Source organism: Hyla sarda, chromosome 3, assembly GCF_029499605.1.
Source record: "Hyla sarda isolate aHylSar1 chromosome 3, aHylSar1.hap1, whole genome shotgun sequence".
NCBI lineage: Eukaryota > Metazoa > Chordata > Amphibia > Anura > Hylidae > Hyla > Hyla sarda.
The window spans coordinates 384,989-400,541 of record NC_079191.1 but is presented as its reverse complement, the minus strand read 5'-3'; the positions used below and the strand labels follow the sequence as shown (position 1 = coordinate 400,541).

Genomic DNA, 15,553 nt, shown 5'->3' with positions numbered 1-15,553 from the left:
TGTGCCCCCACCCCCCCCTTTTAGGTGACCTCCCTGGTCCTTGTGCCTCCACCACCCTGGTCTATGTGCCCTTACCCCATCTGTGTATAACCTCCCTGATCCATATGCCTTTCCCTCAATCTCTGTGACCTCCCTGGTCCATGTGGAGCACCTGCCCCCCCACCCCGCCTCCATCTCTATGACCTCCCTGGTCCTGGCACCTTCGCCCCTAACACTAAGTCCTTTCTCTCCAGGATAAGCCAAACCTCATCATAGAGGATAAATCCTGCAATGGCTTCTTGAACGGGAATGTGAAGGAAGCAGAGAAAGACGACATGGAAGAGAACTACCCCGGCTTCTCCCGACCAGAGGGCGGACATTCATACATTGTCCAGGAGACCTCCCTGTGATTGTACCCAAGACACCTGGCAACACAGAGGCCAGCGGGTCTGTGCCCTGAGGAGCTTCTGGGTCCTCTCCGGATGGTGAGGAGGATGATGATGGTGATGCGCTGAGAACCTCAGAGGATGGAGCCTGGAGACGTTGTTGGGTATCGATGACCATCCATTCCATCAGTTCCCAGCGTTGTCCTCTTTTTTTGTGGTTCCTTCAGCACATTATGTAATGGGGCGGCTGCCGGCTGTTAGGGTCCAGTTCCTGGATGAGATCTTCACTGTCGCCATACTGCTGGTTATCGGGGGGTAACATCTCGTATTGCAGCTGGTTGTAATACATCACCATCTCAGAACACGTCACCAGGACAGACCTGATAATCGATCTCCATGACAAGGACTCATCTCAGTCAGGTGGTGGTATCCTCAATCCTGCATATTAAGAGAGTCCGTCCTGCTGATGTGTAACCCTCCATGTCTGATCCTCCTCCATCGATAGATTTAGCGGTGATCCCACTGATGCTGATCGGTTCTTAGTCTTGAGCTGGACTCGAGGTTTTCACAAGTGACCTGTCTACTGTGACTTCTTGCCACCTGTTGACTTTATACTATTATTCTGTGTTCGGCGCCAAACTGCAATTTTGTGTCCAAATGTGTATGTCCAGTAAGAGGTCGTATGAAGAGTCCGTGGTGGGTCGTGTGCCAACAGTTCAGTTGTGTACGCTTTGCCTTCATCTGTTGCCCGTGGTTATGACCAGATCTTCACCCCTCAGCGTCTTATTTCGGGCCAATCCATGAACTTCTGAAGTTGACACTGGTTGTAATACCACGCACAACCTGAGGACAGGTGTGGTGCTGTTTTTGTATTCCTGGAGAACCAGTCTTTCATCATCTACCATTGAGGCCTTGAGTCTTTCAAGAGGTCGTCCAACATCAGGTCAATAGTAAGACTAACGTCCTTAACCGTGACATCACAGCCACGCCCCCTCGTGATGCCACGCCCCCTCCATTTATGTCTATGGGAGGGAGTGTGTCTCTGACACACCCCCTCCCATAGACATGAATGGAGGGGGAGTGACTTCATGATGGGGCATGGCCGCAAATCCTTTATCCTTTGGATTGGGGATAAGATGTCTAGCAGTGGAGTTCCCATTTTTAAAATGGGTTATCCAGGAATAGAAAAACACCCCTACAGCTGTCCTTAGGTTGTGTGTGGTATTACAACTTGGCTCCATTCACTTCAGTGGAACAGAGCTGCAGTACCACATACAACCTGAGGACAGGTGTGGTGCTGTTTTTCTTTTCCTGGATAACCCATTTAAGGTCCTCCATCATCTACCGCCGAGGCCTTTAAAGAGTACGGGTCATCAAACTATATTTTCTAAACAAACTCAGATTATATTCCCTAACTACTCCTAACACGCCTCCTGGCCTCAAAATTTTTTCCGAGCTTTAAAAAGCTTTGTATCATGCGTTCCCCCGCAGGCGCAACGTCACTGAAGCCTGCGGGAGCGGTGCCTCGTCATGCCCCGCATGCACTTTCTGAGTTTGGACTTCTGCAAGTCCAAGTGGAGACCAAACTAACTGTTTGACTTGCATCAGGGAACAGAACAGAGCCACCTAGTGGCCGTTTTTTTAGTCACGGGAAAAACTTATAAAGGTTGAGAATTTTAATAGCAAGTAAATAGCAAAGTGTCTTATAATTAAGGCATAATATATTAAAAGTTTTAGTTTGGTGACAGGTACTCTTTAAGGCCGCATTCACACCTCGTTTTTATGTTACGGGTGCCGGATCCATTTACTTCACCGTTTGACCCAGGTCGGCACATTTTTGACCCGTATCCGGTTTTGTAACCGGGCCGAAATCCATAGTATACTACGGTTTTAGGTCCGGTCAGGAAACCGCATACGGGTCAAAAAATGAGCCAACCGGAGTCACCGTTTGATTCCGGTCGGCTCATTAAAGTTAAATGGATTTCCGCACTGGTACGGGAGAGCCTGGTTTGCCCCTCCCCCAGCCGGCAACCGTAACGTAAAAACGAGGTGTGAATGCAGTCTTACAATTGTCCTGATGTAGGAGGATTTCTTGACTGTTAAGTTGTCCTTGTACTCTCCACCATGAGGTGGCCCGACCTTCGGAGCTGGCCACAGACTTCAGTGCAGATCCTTGGCTACTTCAAGAACTCGGCTAACTTGACGTCTCTCCAGAAAGTAACGGTATTGTCTTTGAAATTCAGTCAAGAACTGGAATTACTGTCCATTTCAGTTGGATGACCAACTACTAAAGGTCCTGTCCAGCTGAGCACCAGCCTTACTTATTTGGTCAAGTTGGAAATTTGAAAGCCAAAGGTCAGTTGGGACTTCAGCTGTGTAGACCCTTGGTTACTTGAAGAACTCTCTCCAGAAAGTAGCATCAAGAACTGGAAATTACAGTCCATTTCAGTTGGATGACCACCTGCTAAGTCCTGTCCAGCTGGACACTAGTCTACTACTTCGGTTAAGTTAGGAACTCTACAGCCAAAGGTTGGTTGTGACTTCGGCCATGTAGACCCTTGGTTACCTGAAGAACCTGGCCAACTTGACATCTCTCCAGAAAGTAGCATCAAGAACTGGAATTACAGTCCATTTCAGCTGGATGACCACCTACTAAGTCCTGTCCAGCTGAACACTAGTCTTACTACTTCGGTTAAAGGGGTACTCTGCTGCTCAGCATTTGGAACAAACTGTTCTGAACGCTGGAGCCGGAGCTGGCCCCGCCCTCTCATGACGTCATGCACCGCCCCCTCAATGCAAGTCTATGGGAGGGGGCGTGCCAGTGTCACGCCCCCTCCCATAGACTTGCATTGAGGGGACGGGGCGTGATGTCATGAGGGGGCGGGGCTATGACATCACTAGCTTCCGGCTCCAGCTTTCCAAACGCTGAGCAGTGGAGTTACCCCTTTTTGGTTAGGAACTCTACAGCCAAAGGTTGGTTGTGACTTCAGCCATGTAGACCCTTGATTACCCGAAGAACCTGGCCAACTTGACATCTCTCCAAAAAATAGCAACACTATCTCCGAAATTCAGTAAAGAACTGGAATTACAGTCCATTTCAGCTGCTAAAAGTCCTGTCCAGCCGTACACTAGTCTACTACTGTGGTCAAGTTGGCAACGCTGAAGCCAAAGGCCAAGTTGAGCTTTACCTCAGATACCCTGAGGACGAGATCATGGACGGTGTTTGTCCATTAACGTTGGGTGATGTCCTTCTAAGAGAGATTATGTTTCTGCCAAAAAGTTTCTCTAGTGGGGAAAAAAAAGCCTCCAGTCACCTTCTTCTCAACTTCTTGTCGGGTCTCCTCTTCGTTTACCGGTTGAGTCTCTTTAATATTTTCTCGCTGATCCTGACTTTTATGATGTCTTCTACTCCAGTGAACTCAAAGCCAGAGTGAACCTTCTGCCAGCCCCTTCTTGGATCCGGTTAGCCATGATCCTCACCATGTGGACAGTCGTGTATCTTGAGAGCTCGACCTCCATGGCCATCTGAGCTCCCAGCATGCACTGCTGTCTGTTAACTGGATGTGACTGGGGTATAAGGGGTTTTGTAATTTTTGGGGTTCCTCTGGCCTTTTGTAACTTATTGTGGATTTTTTATTTTTTTGTTTTCATTAGTTTTTTTTCTTGTGTACAATCAAACTTTGACCAATGAAAATTTTATTTATTTCCGGATGGTTAAATGGCGTAAAATTATTATAAAAAGAAAATAGTACAAATATGTATTTTGTTATAATTGTTTGAATTATGGCGTCAAATTGGCAAAAATTTTAAAAAATGTATGATTGTTTATGAAGTGCAAGAAATCTCGCCTGTTGCCATAGATGGCGGCAGTAATCAGAAATGGTGCTGATCATTGTATAAGGTATTATATGGGACTTTGTCTCAGGGAATGGGATAGTGAAGGTTGGACCCTCTGGAGCAAAATTGAGGAACTCTAACTCCAATGCCTTTTGTGTGTCTCCTGTCTGGGCGACCTACAGTAGAATGCTGGTAAAAATTTACAGGGAGTTCAATCTACTGTACAGGGGACTGTCTTCATTTAGCACTCTTGTCTAGGCTCCTACAGGAAGTTCCATCTACAGTACAGGGGACTGTCTTTATTTAGCAGTCTTGTCTAGGCTCCTCCTACAGGAAGTTCCATCTACAGTACAGGGGACTGTCTTTATTTAGCAGTCTTGTCTAGGCTCCTCCTACAGGAAGTTCCATCTACAATACAGGGGACTGTCTTTATTTAGCACAGTCTTGTCTAGGCTCCTACAGGAAGTTCCATCTACAGTACAGGGGACTGTCTTTATTTAGCACAGTCTTGTCTAGGCTCCTCCTACAGGAAGTTCCATCTACAGTACAGGGGACTGTCTTTATTTAGCACAGTCTTGTCTAGGCTCCTCCTACAGGAAGTTCCATCTACAGTACAGGGGACTGTCTTTATTTAGCAGAGTCTTGTCTAGGCTCCTCCTACAGGAAGTTCCATCTACAGTACAGGGGACTGTCTTTATTTAGCACAGTCTTGTCTAGGCTCCTCCTACAGGAAGTTCCATCTACAGTACAGGGGACTGTCTTTATTTAGCACAGTCTTGTCTAGGCTCCTCCTACAGGAAGTTCCATCTACAGTACAGGGGACTGTCTTTATTTAGCACAGACTTGTCTAGGCTCCTCCTACAGAAATTCAGTCTACAGTACAGGGGACTAGGAAGAAATGCCAGCGAGGTATAGCGGATCCCAGGTTTATTAAATGTATAAAAACAGGAACTGTAAATACAGGGTTACGCGTTTCAGGCGTGTAACAGAACGCCCTTAGTCTAAGGGCGTTCTGTTACACGCCTGAAACGCGTAACCCTGTATTTACCGTTCCTGTTTATATACATTTAATAAACCTGGGATCCGCTATACCTCGCTGGCATTTCTTCCTTGTTCCTGTATTCGGTGCTGCCATACACCTGCCGTGCGTTGGTTTTGGGAGGATGGTCCGGTGTTAGCTGATCAGCTCGTACTCTACCTGAGTACAGGGGACTGTCTTTCTATCGAGCCCAGAGTTAATTTATTTGGAGAGACCAGGTTCTGTCTGTGCTGTTGAAGAGCTAAATAAAGACAGTCCCCTGCACTGTAGATGGAACTTCCTGTAGGAGGAGCCTAGACAAATATCTGCTAAATACAGTCCCCTGTACTGTACTTGTTTCAGGGGCCCCTCATTTCTCTTCTCGCAGTTATGACTCTGCTGGATGAGGAGACAGTCTCCTGTACAACAATCTTGTGTTTGATCCCTCCTGCAGGACGTTCTGTCTGCTGTACAGTGGGCTGTGTCTCCATCCAGCACAGACTTGTTTAGGCTCCTCCCACAGGATTCAGAAGACTGGTCAAGGAAAGGGGTAAAGATGATGAGATAAGTGACTGTCCTCTGCCATCCGTAGTGAGAGTTGGCACCAGGGGGCTTCTTGGTAGCAAAAGTGGGGGCAAGTTTTAATTTATTTTTTTACTATGCATTTCAAGCTCCTATCTGTTATATGGGGGGGGGGGGTGGCGGCATTTATCTCTTTGATGTGTCTTAAAGGTAACCTGACATTACTTTCATGCAAGTCATTGGGGCGGTCCTGGTGGCTTCTCTCCGCCCCCCCCCCCCCCACCCCCCAGCCTTGAGTCATGTCTCCCTGTACCCAAAGAACGCTCCATCACTCAAGGATGGTGCGAAGGGGAGATGATGCTAAGGACCGCCCCAATGACTCTTCGTTAAAGGGGTACTCCGGCCCCAAGACATCTTATCCCCTATCCAAAGGAAAGGGGATAAGAGGTCTGATCGCGAAGGACCCCCGCAATCTAACATGCAGAACCCACCTGTAAGCGCTGCAGGAAGTGCGGGTATTGTGACGTCAGGACTCCGCCCCGTGTGACGTCACACCCTGCCCCCTCAATGCAAGTCTCCCATAGACTTGCATTGAGGGGGCGGGGTGTGATGTCACACGGGGGCGGAGTCGTGACCTTACTATGCCCTTTTAAAAGGGTACTCCGCTAGAAAACTTATTTAATATTTTTTTAAATTTTTTTTTTTTTTTTTTTTTATTAACTGGTGCCAGAAAGTTACAGATTTGTAAATTAATTCTATTAAAAAAAAAAACTTAATCCTTCCAGTATTTATTAGTTGCTGAATACCACAGCGGAAATTCTTTTCTTTTTGAAACACAGTGCTTAAAGGGGTAGTCCAGTGGTGAAAAACGTATCCCCTATCCTAAGGATAGGGAATAAGTTTGAGATCGCGGGGGGTCCGACCGCTGGGGCCCCCTGCGATCTCTCTGTACGGGGCCCCAGCTCTCGGCCCAGATAGCGGGTGTCGACCCCCGCATGAAGCGGCGGCCGACATGCCCCCTCAATACATCTCAATGGCAGAGCCGGAGATTGCCGAAGGCAGCGCTTCGTCTCTTCCATAGACTTGTATTGAGGGGGCGTGTCAGCCCCCGCTTCGTGCGGGGGTCGACACCCGCTATCTGGGCCGAGAGCTGGGGCCCCGTACAGAGAGATCGCAGGGGGCCCCAGCGGTCGGACCCCCCGCAATCTCAAACTTATCCCCTATCCTTAGAGCTCTGTGTTTCAAATGGAAAATAATTTCCACTGTAGTATTTAGCAGCTAATAAATACAGGAAGGATTAAGATTCTTTAATAGAAGTAATTTACAAATCTGTTTAACTTTCTGGCACCAGTTGATTTAAAAAAAAAAAATTTCACTGGAGTACCATTACCGGCAGGATGAACGTGATGACCGGTTCTCACTGCTTGCCGCCTTAGGTGAAGGCCTTTTTACCCTCAGTATTTGAATGATCCAAGTGTGTCAGTCAATGGCGCCGCTCCTGTCGCCTGAGGGGGAGGTCCCCGTATACCCTGTATTATATTATCATAAGGAATCAGCTGCTTCTATATCATTTATGGGGTTTATTTGCTTTATGCTGCCTCTTCGGCCTGGATATCCCATAAGCCTCCATCCCCCCCAGGTCGCCGACCGCTGACTGTGCCAAAGCGAAGATCGCGAGGTCTTTGGGTTATTTGTTGCACTGAATTCTGCCGGATGTTGTATTTTTGTAACATTTATATTTGTTTGTAAATGACGTCTAAAAATTCTTGCTGTGATGTCATTCCAGAATCTGATGCAATAAAAAAGCCTTTACAGTCAGTGATGTGGTCCAGAGTGCTGTGCGGCGCCCCCTGCTGTCTTGTGTGTGTGATGGATCTGGGGGGTGGAGGGGCGGCAGCCTTTATATTGGTGCTGAATGACAACAATGGCCGCCGTCATCCTCTGGGGTCATCTTTCTGAATATCTGCAGTGTGGGAACATTCTCTTAGCCTACATCTGTGACTGACTCCAGCACAACTACAACTCCCAGCATGCCCAGGCAGCCTTGGCTTCACCAGCAGAATAGTGCGTGCAGCTCTGGGGTATAATACAGGATATAACTCAGGATCAGTATAGGATAAGTAATGTATGTACACAGTGACCTCACCAGCAGAATAGTGAGTACAGCTCTGGGCTATAATACAGGATATAACTCAGGATCAGTACAGGATAAGTAATGTAATGTATGTACACAGTGACCTCACCAGCAGAATAGTGAGTGCAGCTCTGGGGTATAATACAGGATATAACTCAGGATCAGTATAGGATAAGTAATGTATGTACACAGTGACCTCACCAGCAGAATAGTGAGTACAGCTCTGGGGTATAATACAGGATATAACTCAGGATCAGTACAGGATAAGTAATGTAATGTATGTACACAGTGACCTCACCAGCAGAATAGTGAGTACATCTCTGGAGTATAATACAGGATATAACTCAGGATCAGTACAGGATAAGTAATGTAATGTATGTACACAGTGACCTCACCAGCAGAATAGTGAGTACAGCTCTGGAGTATAATACAGGATATAACTCAGGATCAGTACAGGATAAGTAATGTAATGTATATACACAGTGACCTCACCAGCAGAATAGTGAGTGCAGCTCTGGGGTATAATACAGGATATAACTCGGGATCAGTACAGGATAAGTAATGTAATGTATGTACACAGTGATCTCACCAGAAGAATAGTGAGTGCAGCTCTGGGGTATAATACAGGATATAACTCAGGATCAGTATAGGATAAGTAATGTATGTACACAGTGACCTCACCAGCAGAATAGTGAGTACAGCTCTGGGGTATAATACAGGATATAACTCAGGATCAGTACAGGATAAGTAATGTATGTACACAGTGACCTCACCAATAGAATAGTGAGTACAGCTCTGGAGTATAATACAGGATATAACTCAGGATCAGTACAGGATAAGTAATGTATGTACACAGTGACCTCACCAATAGAATAGTGAGTACAGCTCTGGAGTATAATACAGAATATTACTCAGGATCAGTACAGGATAAGTAATGTAATGTATGTACACAGTGACCTCACCAGCAGAATAGTGAGTACATCTCTGGAGTATAATACAGGATATAACTCAGGATCAGTACAGGATAAGTAATGTAATGTATGTACACAGTGACCCCACCAGCAGAATAGTGAGTACAGCTCTGGAGTATAATACAGGATATAACTCAGGATCAGTACAGGATAAGTAATGTATGTACACAGTGACCTCACCAGCAGAATAGTGAGTACAGCTCTGGAGTATAATACAGGATAAGTAATGTAATGTATGTACACAGTGACCTCACCAGCAGAATAGTGAGTACAGCTCTGGAGTATAATACAGGATATAACTCAGGATCAGTACAGGACTTATCCATTCAGTTCCACTTATTTAGTCTGTATCCAGATTTTTGTCCTCCCGAGATCTCATTGGCTGCTGATCTCCCGGACACCTCAGACTCCAGAGCTTCAGCGTAGAGCCGAGACCGCATCGGCCACTTCTGTAAGAAAGAGACAGAGGACCATTCTAAACATCTACTGGGTGTGTGATGACTCTGCTGACTCCGCCCTCTAATGATAATGAGATGATTGCTGACTCCGCCCTCTAATGATAATGAGATGATTGCTGACTCCGCCATCTAATGATAGTGAGATGACTCCACCCTCTAATGATTGTGAGAACTCCGCCCCCTAATAATAATGAGATGACTCTGCCCTCTAATGATGAGATGACTCCGCCCTCTAATGATAATGAGATGACTCTGCTGAAGACCCCTTTAATATGTCTCCTTTGGTGATGGATTCAGGATGGTGCATGACTTTGCTGCAGTGACTGATGCCCCACTGCTGTTACCTTCATAGGGTGCAGGTACCCGGGGCCCCTCCCAGCCTGAGGGCCCGCAGGGGTTGGCCTCTCCTGGTCCAGGGTTTGGGTCAGGTGGGCGATGTAACTGGTGGCCAGGACAAGGACATCTAACTTGGATAACTTGGTGTCAGGAGGCACAGAGGGCAGTGCTGCCTGTAGTGACAGGAAGGCTTGTCTTAGGGTCCGGACACGGTTCCTCTCACGGGCATTGTTCTCCGGACAAGGTTTCCCTGGAATCTGTTTGCTGTTTGTGGCGACTTGTGTGACCTAAAAAATAGGAAATCATCAATTATCTAAGGGTATTCACATCGTACTGAACTACTGTGGAGGTCACTGTTATGGGGGCACTGTGGAGGTCACTGTTATGGGGGGGGCACTGTGGAGGTCACTGTTATGGGGGGGGCACTGTGGAGGTCACTGTTGTGGGGGGGGCACTGTGGAGGTCACTGTTATGGAGGCACTGTGGAGGTCACTGTTATGGAGGCACTGTGGAGGTCACTGTTATGGGGGCACTGTGGAGGTCACTGTTATGGGGGGGGCACTGTGGAGGTCACTGTTGTGGGGGGGCACTGTGGAGGTCACTGTTGTGGGGAGGCACTGTGGAGGTCACTGTTATGGGGGCACTGTGGAGATCACTGTTATGGGGGCACTGTGGAGGTCACTGTTATGGGGGCACTGTGGAGGTCACTGTTATGGGGGCACTGTGGAGATCACTGTTATGGGAGCACTGTGGAGGTCACTGTTATGGGGGGCACTGTGGAGATCACTGTTATGGGGGCACTGTGGAGGTCACTGTTATGGGGGGGGCACTGTGGAGGTCACTGTTATGGGGGGGCACTGTGGAGGTCACTGTTATGGGGGCACTGTGGAGGTCACTGTTGTGGGGGGGGCACTGTGGAGGTCACTGTTGTGGGGGGCACTGTGGCTGCTTCTCAGGTGAGTATTTTACATATTTGGGGTAAGTGACTTACTGTGGAGTCTCCCATGGTCAGGTGGGGGGTGGGCATTGCTCTTGGACATTAGTCTCTATGGGGATGATTTATCAAAACCTTTTGCAGAGGAAAAAATTGCCCAGCTTCCCATAGCAACCAATCAGATGGCTTCTTTCATTCTTATAAAAGGCCCCTGCGAAATGAAAGAAGCGATCTGATTGGTTGCTATGGGCAACTGGGCACATTTCCCCTCTGCACTTGTTGATAAATCTCCCCCTATGTGACCATTAGTTGTAAAGTCTTGAGAAATCTCAAATCTTATCCCAACAATCATTATTCTATATAATCTCCATATAACTACAGCAGAAAGTATTCAGACCCTCCCTGAGGGGGTCACATGATCAAACCCAAGAGGTAAGGGGGCCCTCTGGTCATTGGGGGTTCTTCTGCATTAGTAGGGGCATAAGGGTATATTTATGGCAGGCACCTGGCCCATATGGGGGCACTCTGACTGGAATACAATGTCAGGGGTCCTTTTTATAAGGAACTTTGGGGCCAATAAGGAGTAAGACTGCTACATGTAATATCTGAGGAGGGGGAGATTTGTCAAAACCCGTCCAGAGGAAAGGTTTCTTAGTTTCCCATAGCAACCAATCAGATCGCTGCTTTCATTTTCACAGGCCTTTTCAAAAATGAAAGAAACGATCTGATTGGTTGCTATGGGCAACGTTTCCTCTGGGCAGGTTTTGATGGAATCTCCCCCCGTCTCGGGGTCTAATGAATGGATGGATGACCATCAATATCCAGGGTTGTGAAGAAGTATTTGCCCCCTTACAGGTCCGTATTATCACAGTGTTTGTCACATTGTCTACTGTAAGTACCGGCCGTGCTAATTTACATAATTATACATGCGTGACATCACAGGATACACTTTTTTTTTTTTTTCTATTAAATGTTGGAGTTGCAGTTAGTTACTAACTACAACTCCCAGCATGCCCTGATACAGCCTGTGGCTCAGCAACTGCCCCAAACAAAAACTACAACTCCCAGCATGTTGGACAATATAGTAGTATATATTATAGGTCAGTGTTTCCTAACCAGAGCGCCTCCAGCTGTTGTAAAACTACAACTCCCAGCATGTTGGATTATATAGTAGTATATAGTATAGCTCAGTGTTTCCCAACCAGAGGTGCCTCCAGCTGTGGCAAAACTAAAACTCCCAGCATGTTGGACTTTATAGTAGTATATAGTATAGGTCAATGTTTCCCAATCAGGGGTGCCTCCAGCTGTTGTAAAACTACAACTCCCAGCATGTTGGACTTCATAGTAGTATATAGTATAGGTCAATGTTTCCCAACCAGGGGTGCCTCCAGCTGTTGTAAAACTACAACTCCCAGCATGTTGGACTATATAGTAGTATATAGTATAGATAAGTGTTTCACAACCAGGGGTGCCTCCAGCTGTTGCATATTTTGCGCCCCGATCTGTAGTTTTTTTAACAGTACCATTTTTGTTTTGATGTGAACTTTTGATCGCTTTTTTTTTTATTTTTTTTATTTTTTTATATTAAATTCGAGAGCTCCAGTTGTTACTAACTAAAACTCCCAGCATCCCCTGATACAGCTTGTGGCTCAGCAACTGCCCCAACCAAAAACTACAACTCCCAGCATGTTGGGCTATATAGTAGTATACAGTATAGGTCTGTGTTTTCCAACCAGGGGTGCCTCCAGCTGTTGTAAAACTACAACTCCCAGCATGCCCGGACAGCCAACGGCTGTCCGGGCATGCTGGGAGTAGTAGTTTTTCAACATCTGGAGGCTCTGTGGTTGGGATACACTGGAATAGTATATGGTGCAACATTACAGGAGTTGAAGGATTGGTTGGATAAATTTCGGCCATTGCATTGCCGGTATTTTTTATATAAAAATACTGCACAGTTGGCAACCCTAACTGTAAGAGGGTCATGTGACCATGGATCCCGTGAGACCTCATTGAGAGCCATGATCTCCACATGGAGAAGACTTGGAGCAGCTTTGATTCATGCGCCATACGTAGTATATGTCTATATGTCTATATTACGTGTCTCCTGTATGTTCTATGGAAACGTTTAGAAAGCGAAACAACAAACGCAACTTTACTACGTACAGAAGGTACTTACAGCCCGTTTCATGGTGACCCTCTGTCTACTCTTCCATGTGGCGGTCGGCGGCTGTCCTCCACCTCCTGGCAGCGTCTCTTCCTGATCTCCACCTGCCGGTCCCGGCACATGGACATGCCACCCGGTTAGTGCCACTTCTCCCGGTTCCATCCTCTCCATGTCCCCTCTGAGCTATAAGTGAAGCTTCATCGTCCTCCATTCACTCCTCTGCCAAGAATTTACTCTGAGTAAATGAGTCAGGATCAGTGAGAGGAATCCGAGGGGGTGATTTATGAGGCGGTGCGTCCCCCGAACGGAGAAGATAGTAAGGGGGGGTTCACATACTTATTATCTACACAGACGTGTAATGAAGGCGATTTGCTATTTGTTTGGCTTTTGGTCTTATCTAAGTATCCACCATGTTCTTCTCGCGGTGTCCACTCCTATTGCTCCATATGGGGGTCAGTATTAGGTGAGTGGGCGCGGGTGGTCGGCTCCTCTCTCCATCTGCCTGGGCTGAGAATGATCTGGTTTGTGTTTATAAGACGATATATATTATCCTCTTATGAGTTTATAACATATATACTATACTAGGAGGAAAGACACTCACATACTCTACGTACTGTTAAGGCCACTACTGGAAGGTGCCGTTAGTCACTGACCGCTATCTTGACCAGTTTCCTTATGAATGTGAATCCGTAACAATAGAGAAGGGGGTGAACCAATCATTTGGCAATAGATTATCTCCCCCTCCCCCAACATGCCCACGGTCCCCCTACTCATTCGGTGGGCGGCCTGTCTTGTTGAATTTGGTGGCTTCCATCAACACGTGTCTAATTGTCACCAGCATAAGTGTGTAAAGTCCCAGGCTCAAAGTCACTGTTGAATATGTGGTACACCACTGAAGTTATAGCGGGACCACTGGGTGTAGCGGTGTAGGTAGCAGGGCCAGATGCTGTTAACACGAGGCAAGATGTTGTTAACCCCTAGTGTTCGTGACGCCAGGATGCGGTTGTTTGGTATAGGGCACCACCGACAACCAGCCCAAAAACGGCATATAGTAAATGAGAGTCCAAAGCAGGGTTTTGATGCAACTGGGACTTTACTGATGAAGAAGGCATAGAACACTCTTTACACAGATGTGACCGGGACACAGGGAACCTCTCAGGCTTGGACTTGTAGCTGCAGTAATAATAATGATGCAGGCCACTGTACTGCTGTTATCACTTTGGTAGTGTGTTGTCCCGGTACCGCATCTTATACTGTACCTATGTATGTGTGGGTCCCCATAGCCAGAGTCCCTAGGACGTAGGGATCCCTGTTGTGTAGCCTACCCCTTGTCGCCTCTATTCCAACTAATAGCCTAGTAATTTATGTAAGGGTGATGTAAATATAGTAATATATGTAAATAAATGGTTAATTACCGGTTCCATAGCGTTGCAGGACCTGCGGGTCACGTGACTAGGTAAACTCTATGGCATTTTGCTTAAGGACCTTTGGAGGCCCTGTGACGTATGCAATCCCATTACTTTGTGTAATGGTGAACGACAGATGTTCGGACCAATCGGATTCACCCCGCCCCATGCCCATATAAGGGAGCGGCGGCCATGTTTTCTCTCTCTTGTTCCTGGGCTGTCAAACGAGAAGGATCTGCGCAGCAACTATCGCAGTGAGTTAGGCCCGAGCCTTGCGGCAATGGCTGAGTAATTCAGAATATAGAGTGTATCAATTCCCAGACACTCTGCAGCATCACCGGACCTAATATAACCCCTAAATCCGGACAGATCTGCAAATATCTACCCTAAATTCAGAGACTTTCTATATAGCTCAAGGTCCGCAACAACTGTCAGTCACTGAGCAATATAAGGACTGTTTGTACGAGACTGTTACTGTGCCTTGGATGTATCGCAAGCACTTAAGTAAAGTTGTTCAAGTTCACGTTCAATCTCCTTGTGGACCTTCAGTCTTTTCATGTCCCTATCGTTACTGGAAAGGGCGGCGATGGGCCGGAGCATTACCTAAGCATACCAGCCCGCAGCCTGGCATCACGAAGCAAACTTTATTCATGTGTTGCTGTGTACAAGAACGGTGCTTGTGGAGCACCGTACAAGGGGGCCAAGAGAAAAGTAAGGGGGGAGGCGAAGATTTGTCTACAGTTGAAATGTGTAAACTGCGCAACGAGTTCATGCTGCGTTCCTCTGGTCCGGTCGGCACAGGTGGAGCCGAACTACTGTCGGAAAAGCGCGCGAAGAAAGCCCGCGCTGTGCCACGTCCCGCCCCTGGGCGTGGACACCAAGTTGCTGTATCCTAGCCAAAAGGGAACTCAGAGATGCAGGAGTCGTTTCTGGAGTGACCGGAAGTCGGGGCTGCACCGATAGTGTCCTTCCTGCCCAGCGTCATTTTGGAGAAGCCCACTGTAAAAGACGCCACGCAGAGCAACCTCTTCAGTCTGCAGGGAGAGCCGGACAGTACAGACATGGCGGAGAGCAGCGTTCCACATGGTCAAGTTGGCAAAATGGCGCCAGAAACACGGAAAGTTGTGGCAGTCGCAGCGCAACTTTTTCAAGAGCTTGCTGACCATCTGCAGCGGTTGTCATTAGACGAAGAGGGGGCCTGCAATCTTCCCCCACTGCCTGATGATGACGATGATTGGCCAGGAACACCTCCAGCGAACAGTGCAGGGACACCTGGAGGTGCGTCACCGGTGAGACTGTCCGCTCACCACAGAACCTGGGGCTTGTGGGCCGAGATCCCGTCAGAGGAGTCTGCTGTGAGTACCCCGCCAGAGGTGGCTTATTCTTCCTCCTCCAGCCCTGAGGTCAT

The 15,553-nt window shown here is 47.4% G+C and overlaps 3 protein-coding genes across 5 annotated transcripts in view; 2 read left to right on the top strand and 1 right to left on the bottom strand.

Moving 5' to 3' along the window:
• Positions 1-5,141, top strand: part of SLC5A6 (solute carrier family 5 member 6) — a 46,747-nt gene extending 41,606 nt beyond the window's left edge. For all 3 annotated transcript variants that reach the window (XM_056563675.1, XM_056563673.1, XM_056563674.1), the window contains exon 16: positions 234-5,141. In XM_056563675.1, the coding sequence (XP_056419650.1) occupies positions 234-389 (156 nt within the window). In that variant the 3' untranslated portion in view covers positions 390-5,141. The remainder of the gene's footprint in view (positions 1-233) is intronic.
• A 1,893-nt stretch (positions 5,142-7,034) lies between these two features.
• LOC130361108 (transcription factor 23-like) lies at positions 7,035-10,766 on the bottom strand. Its single transcript, XM_056563676.1, has 3 exons — positions 10,633-10,766; positions 9,650-9,928; positions 7,035-9,296 (listed from the first exon to the last, which is right to left on the bottom strand). The coding sequence occupies exons 1-3, from the start codon at positions 10,666-10,668 to the stop codon at positions 9,174-9,176; spliced, it is 438 nt and encodes a 145-aa protein (XP_056419651.1). The 5' UTR covers positions 10,669-10,766; the 3' UTR covers positions 7,035-9,173.
• Positions 10,767-11,321: 555 nt separating this feature from the next.
• LOC130360440 (adhesion G-protein coupled receptor F3-like) overlaps positions 11,322-15,553 on the top strand; it is a 114,184-nt gene continuing 109,952 nt past the window's right edge. The window contains exon 1 of the mRNA XM_056562929.1: positions 11,322-11,430. Coding sequence (XP_056418904.1) covers positions 11,371-11,430 — 60 coding nt within the window. The 5' untranslated portion in view covers positions 11,322-11,370. The remainder of the gene's footprint in view (positions 11,431-15,553) is intronic.

Bases quoted from the DNA above. Each gene is read 5' to 3' on its own strand.
- LOC130361108 (XM_056563676.1), bottom strand. From the start codon at position 10,668: ATGCCCACCCCCCACCTGACCATGGGAGACTCCACA. The intron at 9,929-10,632 runs GTAAGTCACTTA...CCTATTTTTTAG, and splicing joins TGACCATGGGAGACTCCACA to GTCACACAAGTCGCCACAAA. The intron at 9,297-9,649 runs GTAACAGCAGTG...TCTTTCTTACAG, and splicing joins GGTACCTGCACCCTATGAAG to AAGTGGCCGATGCGGTCTCG.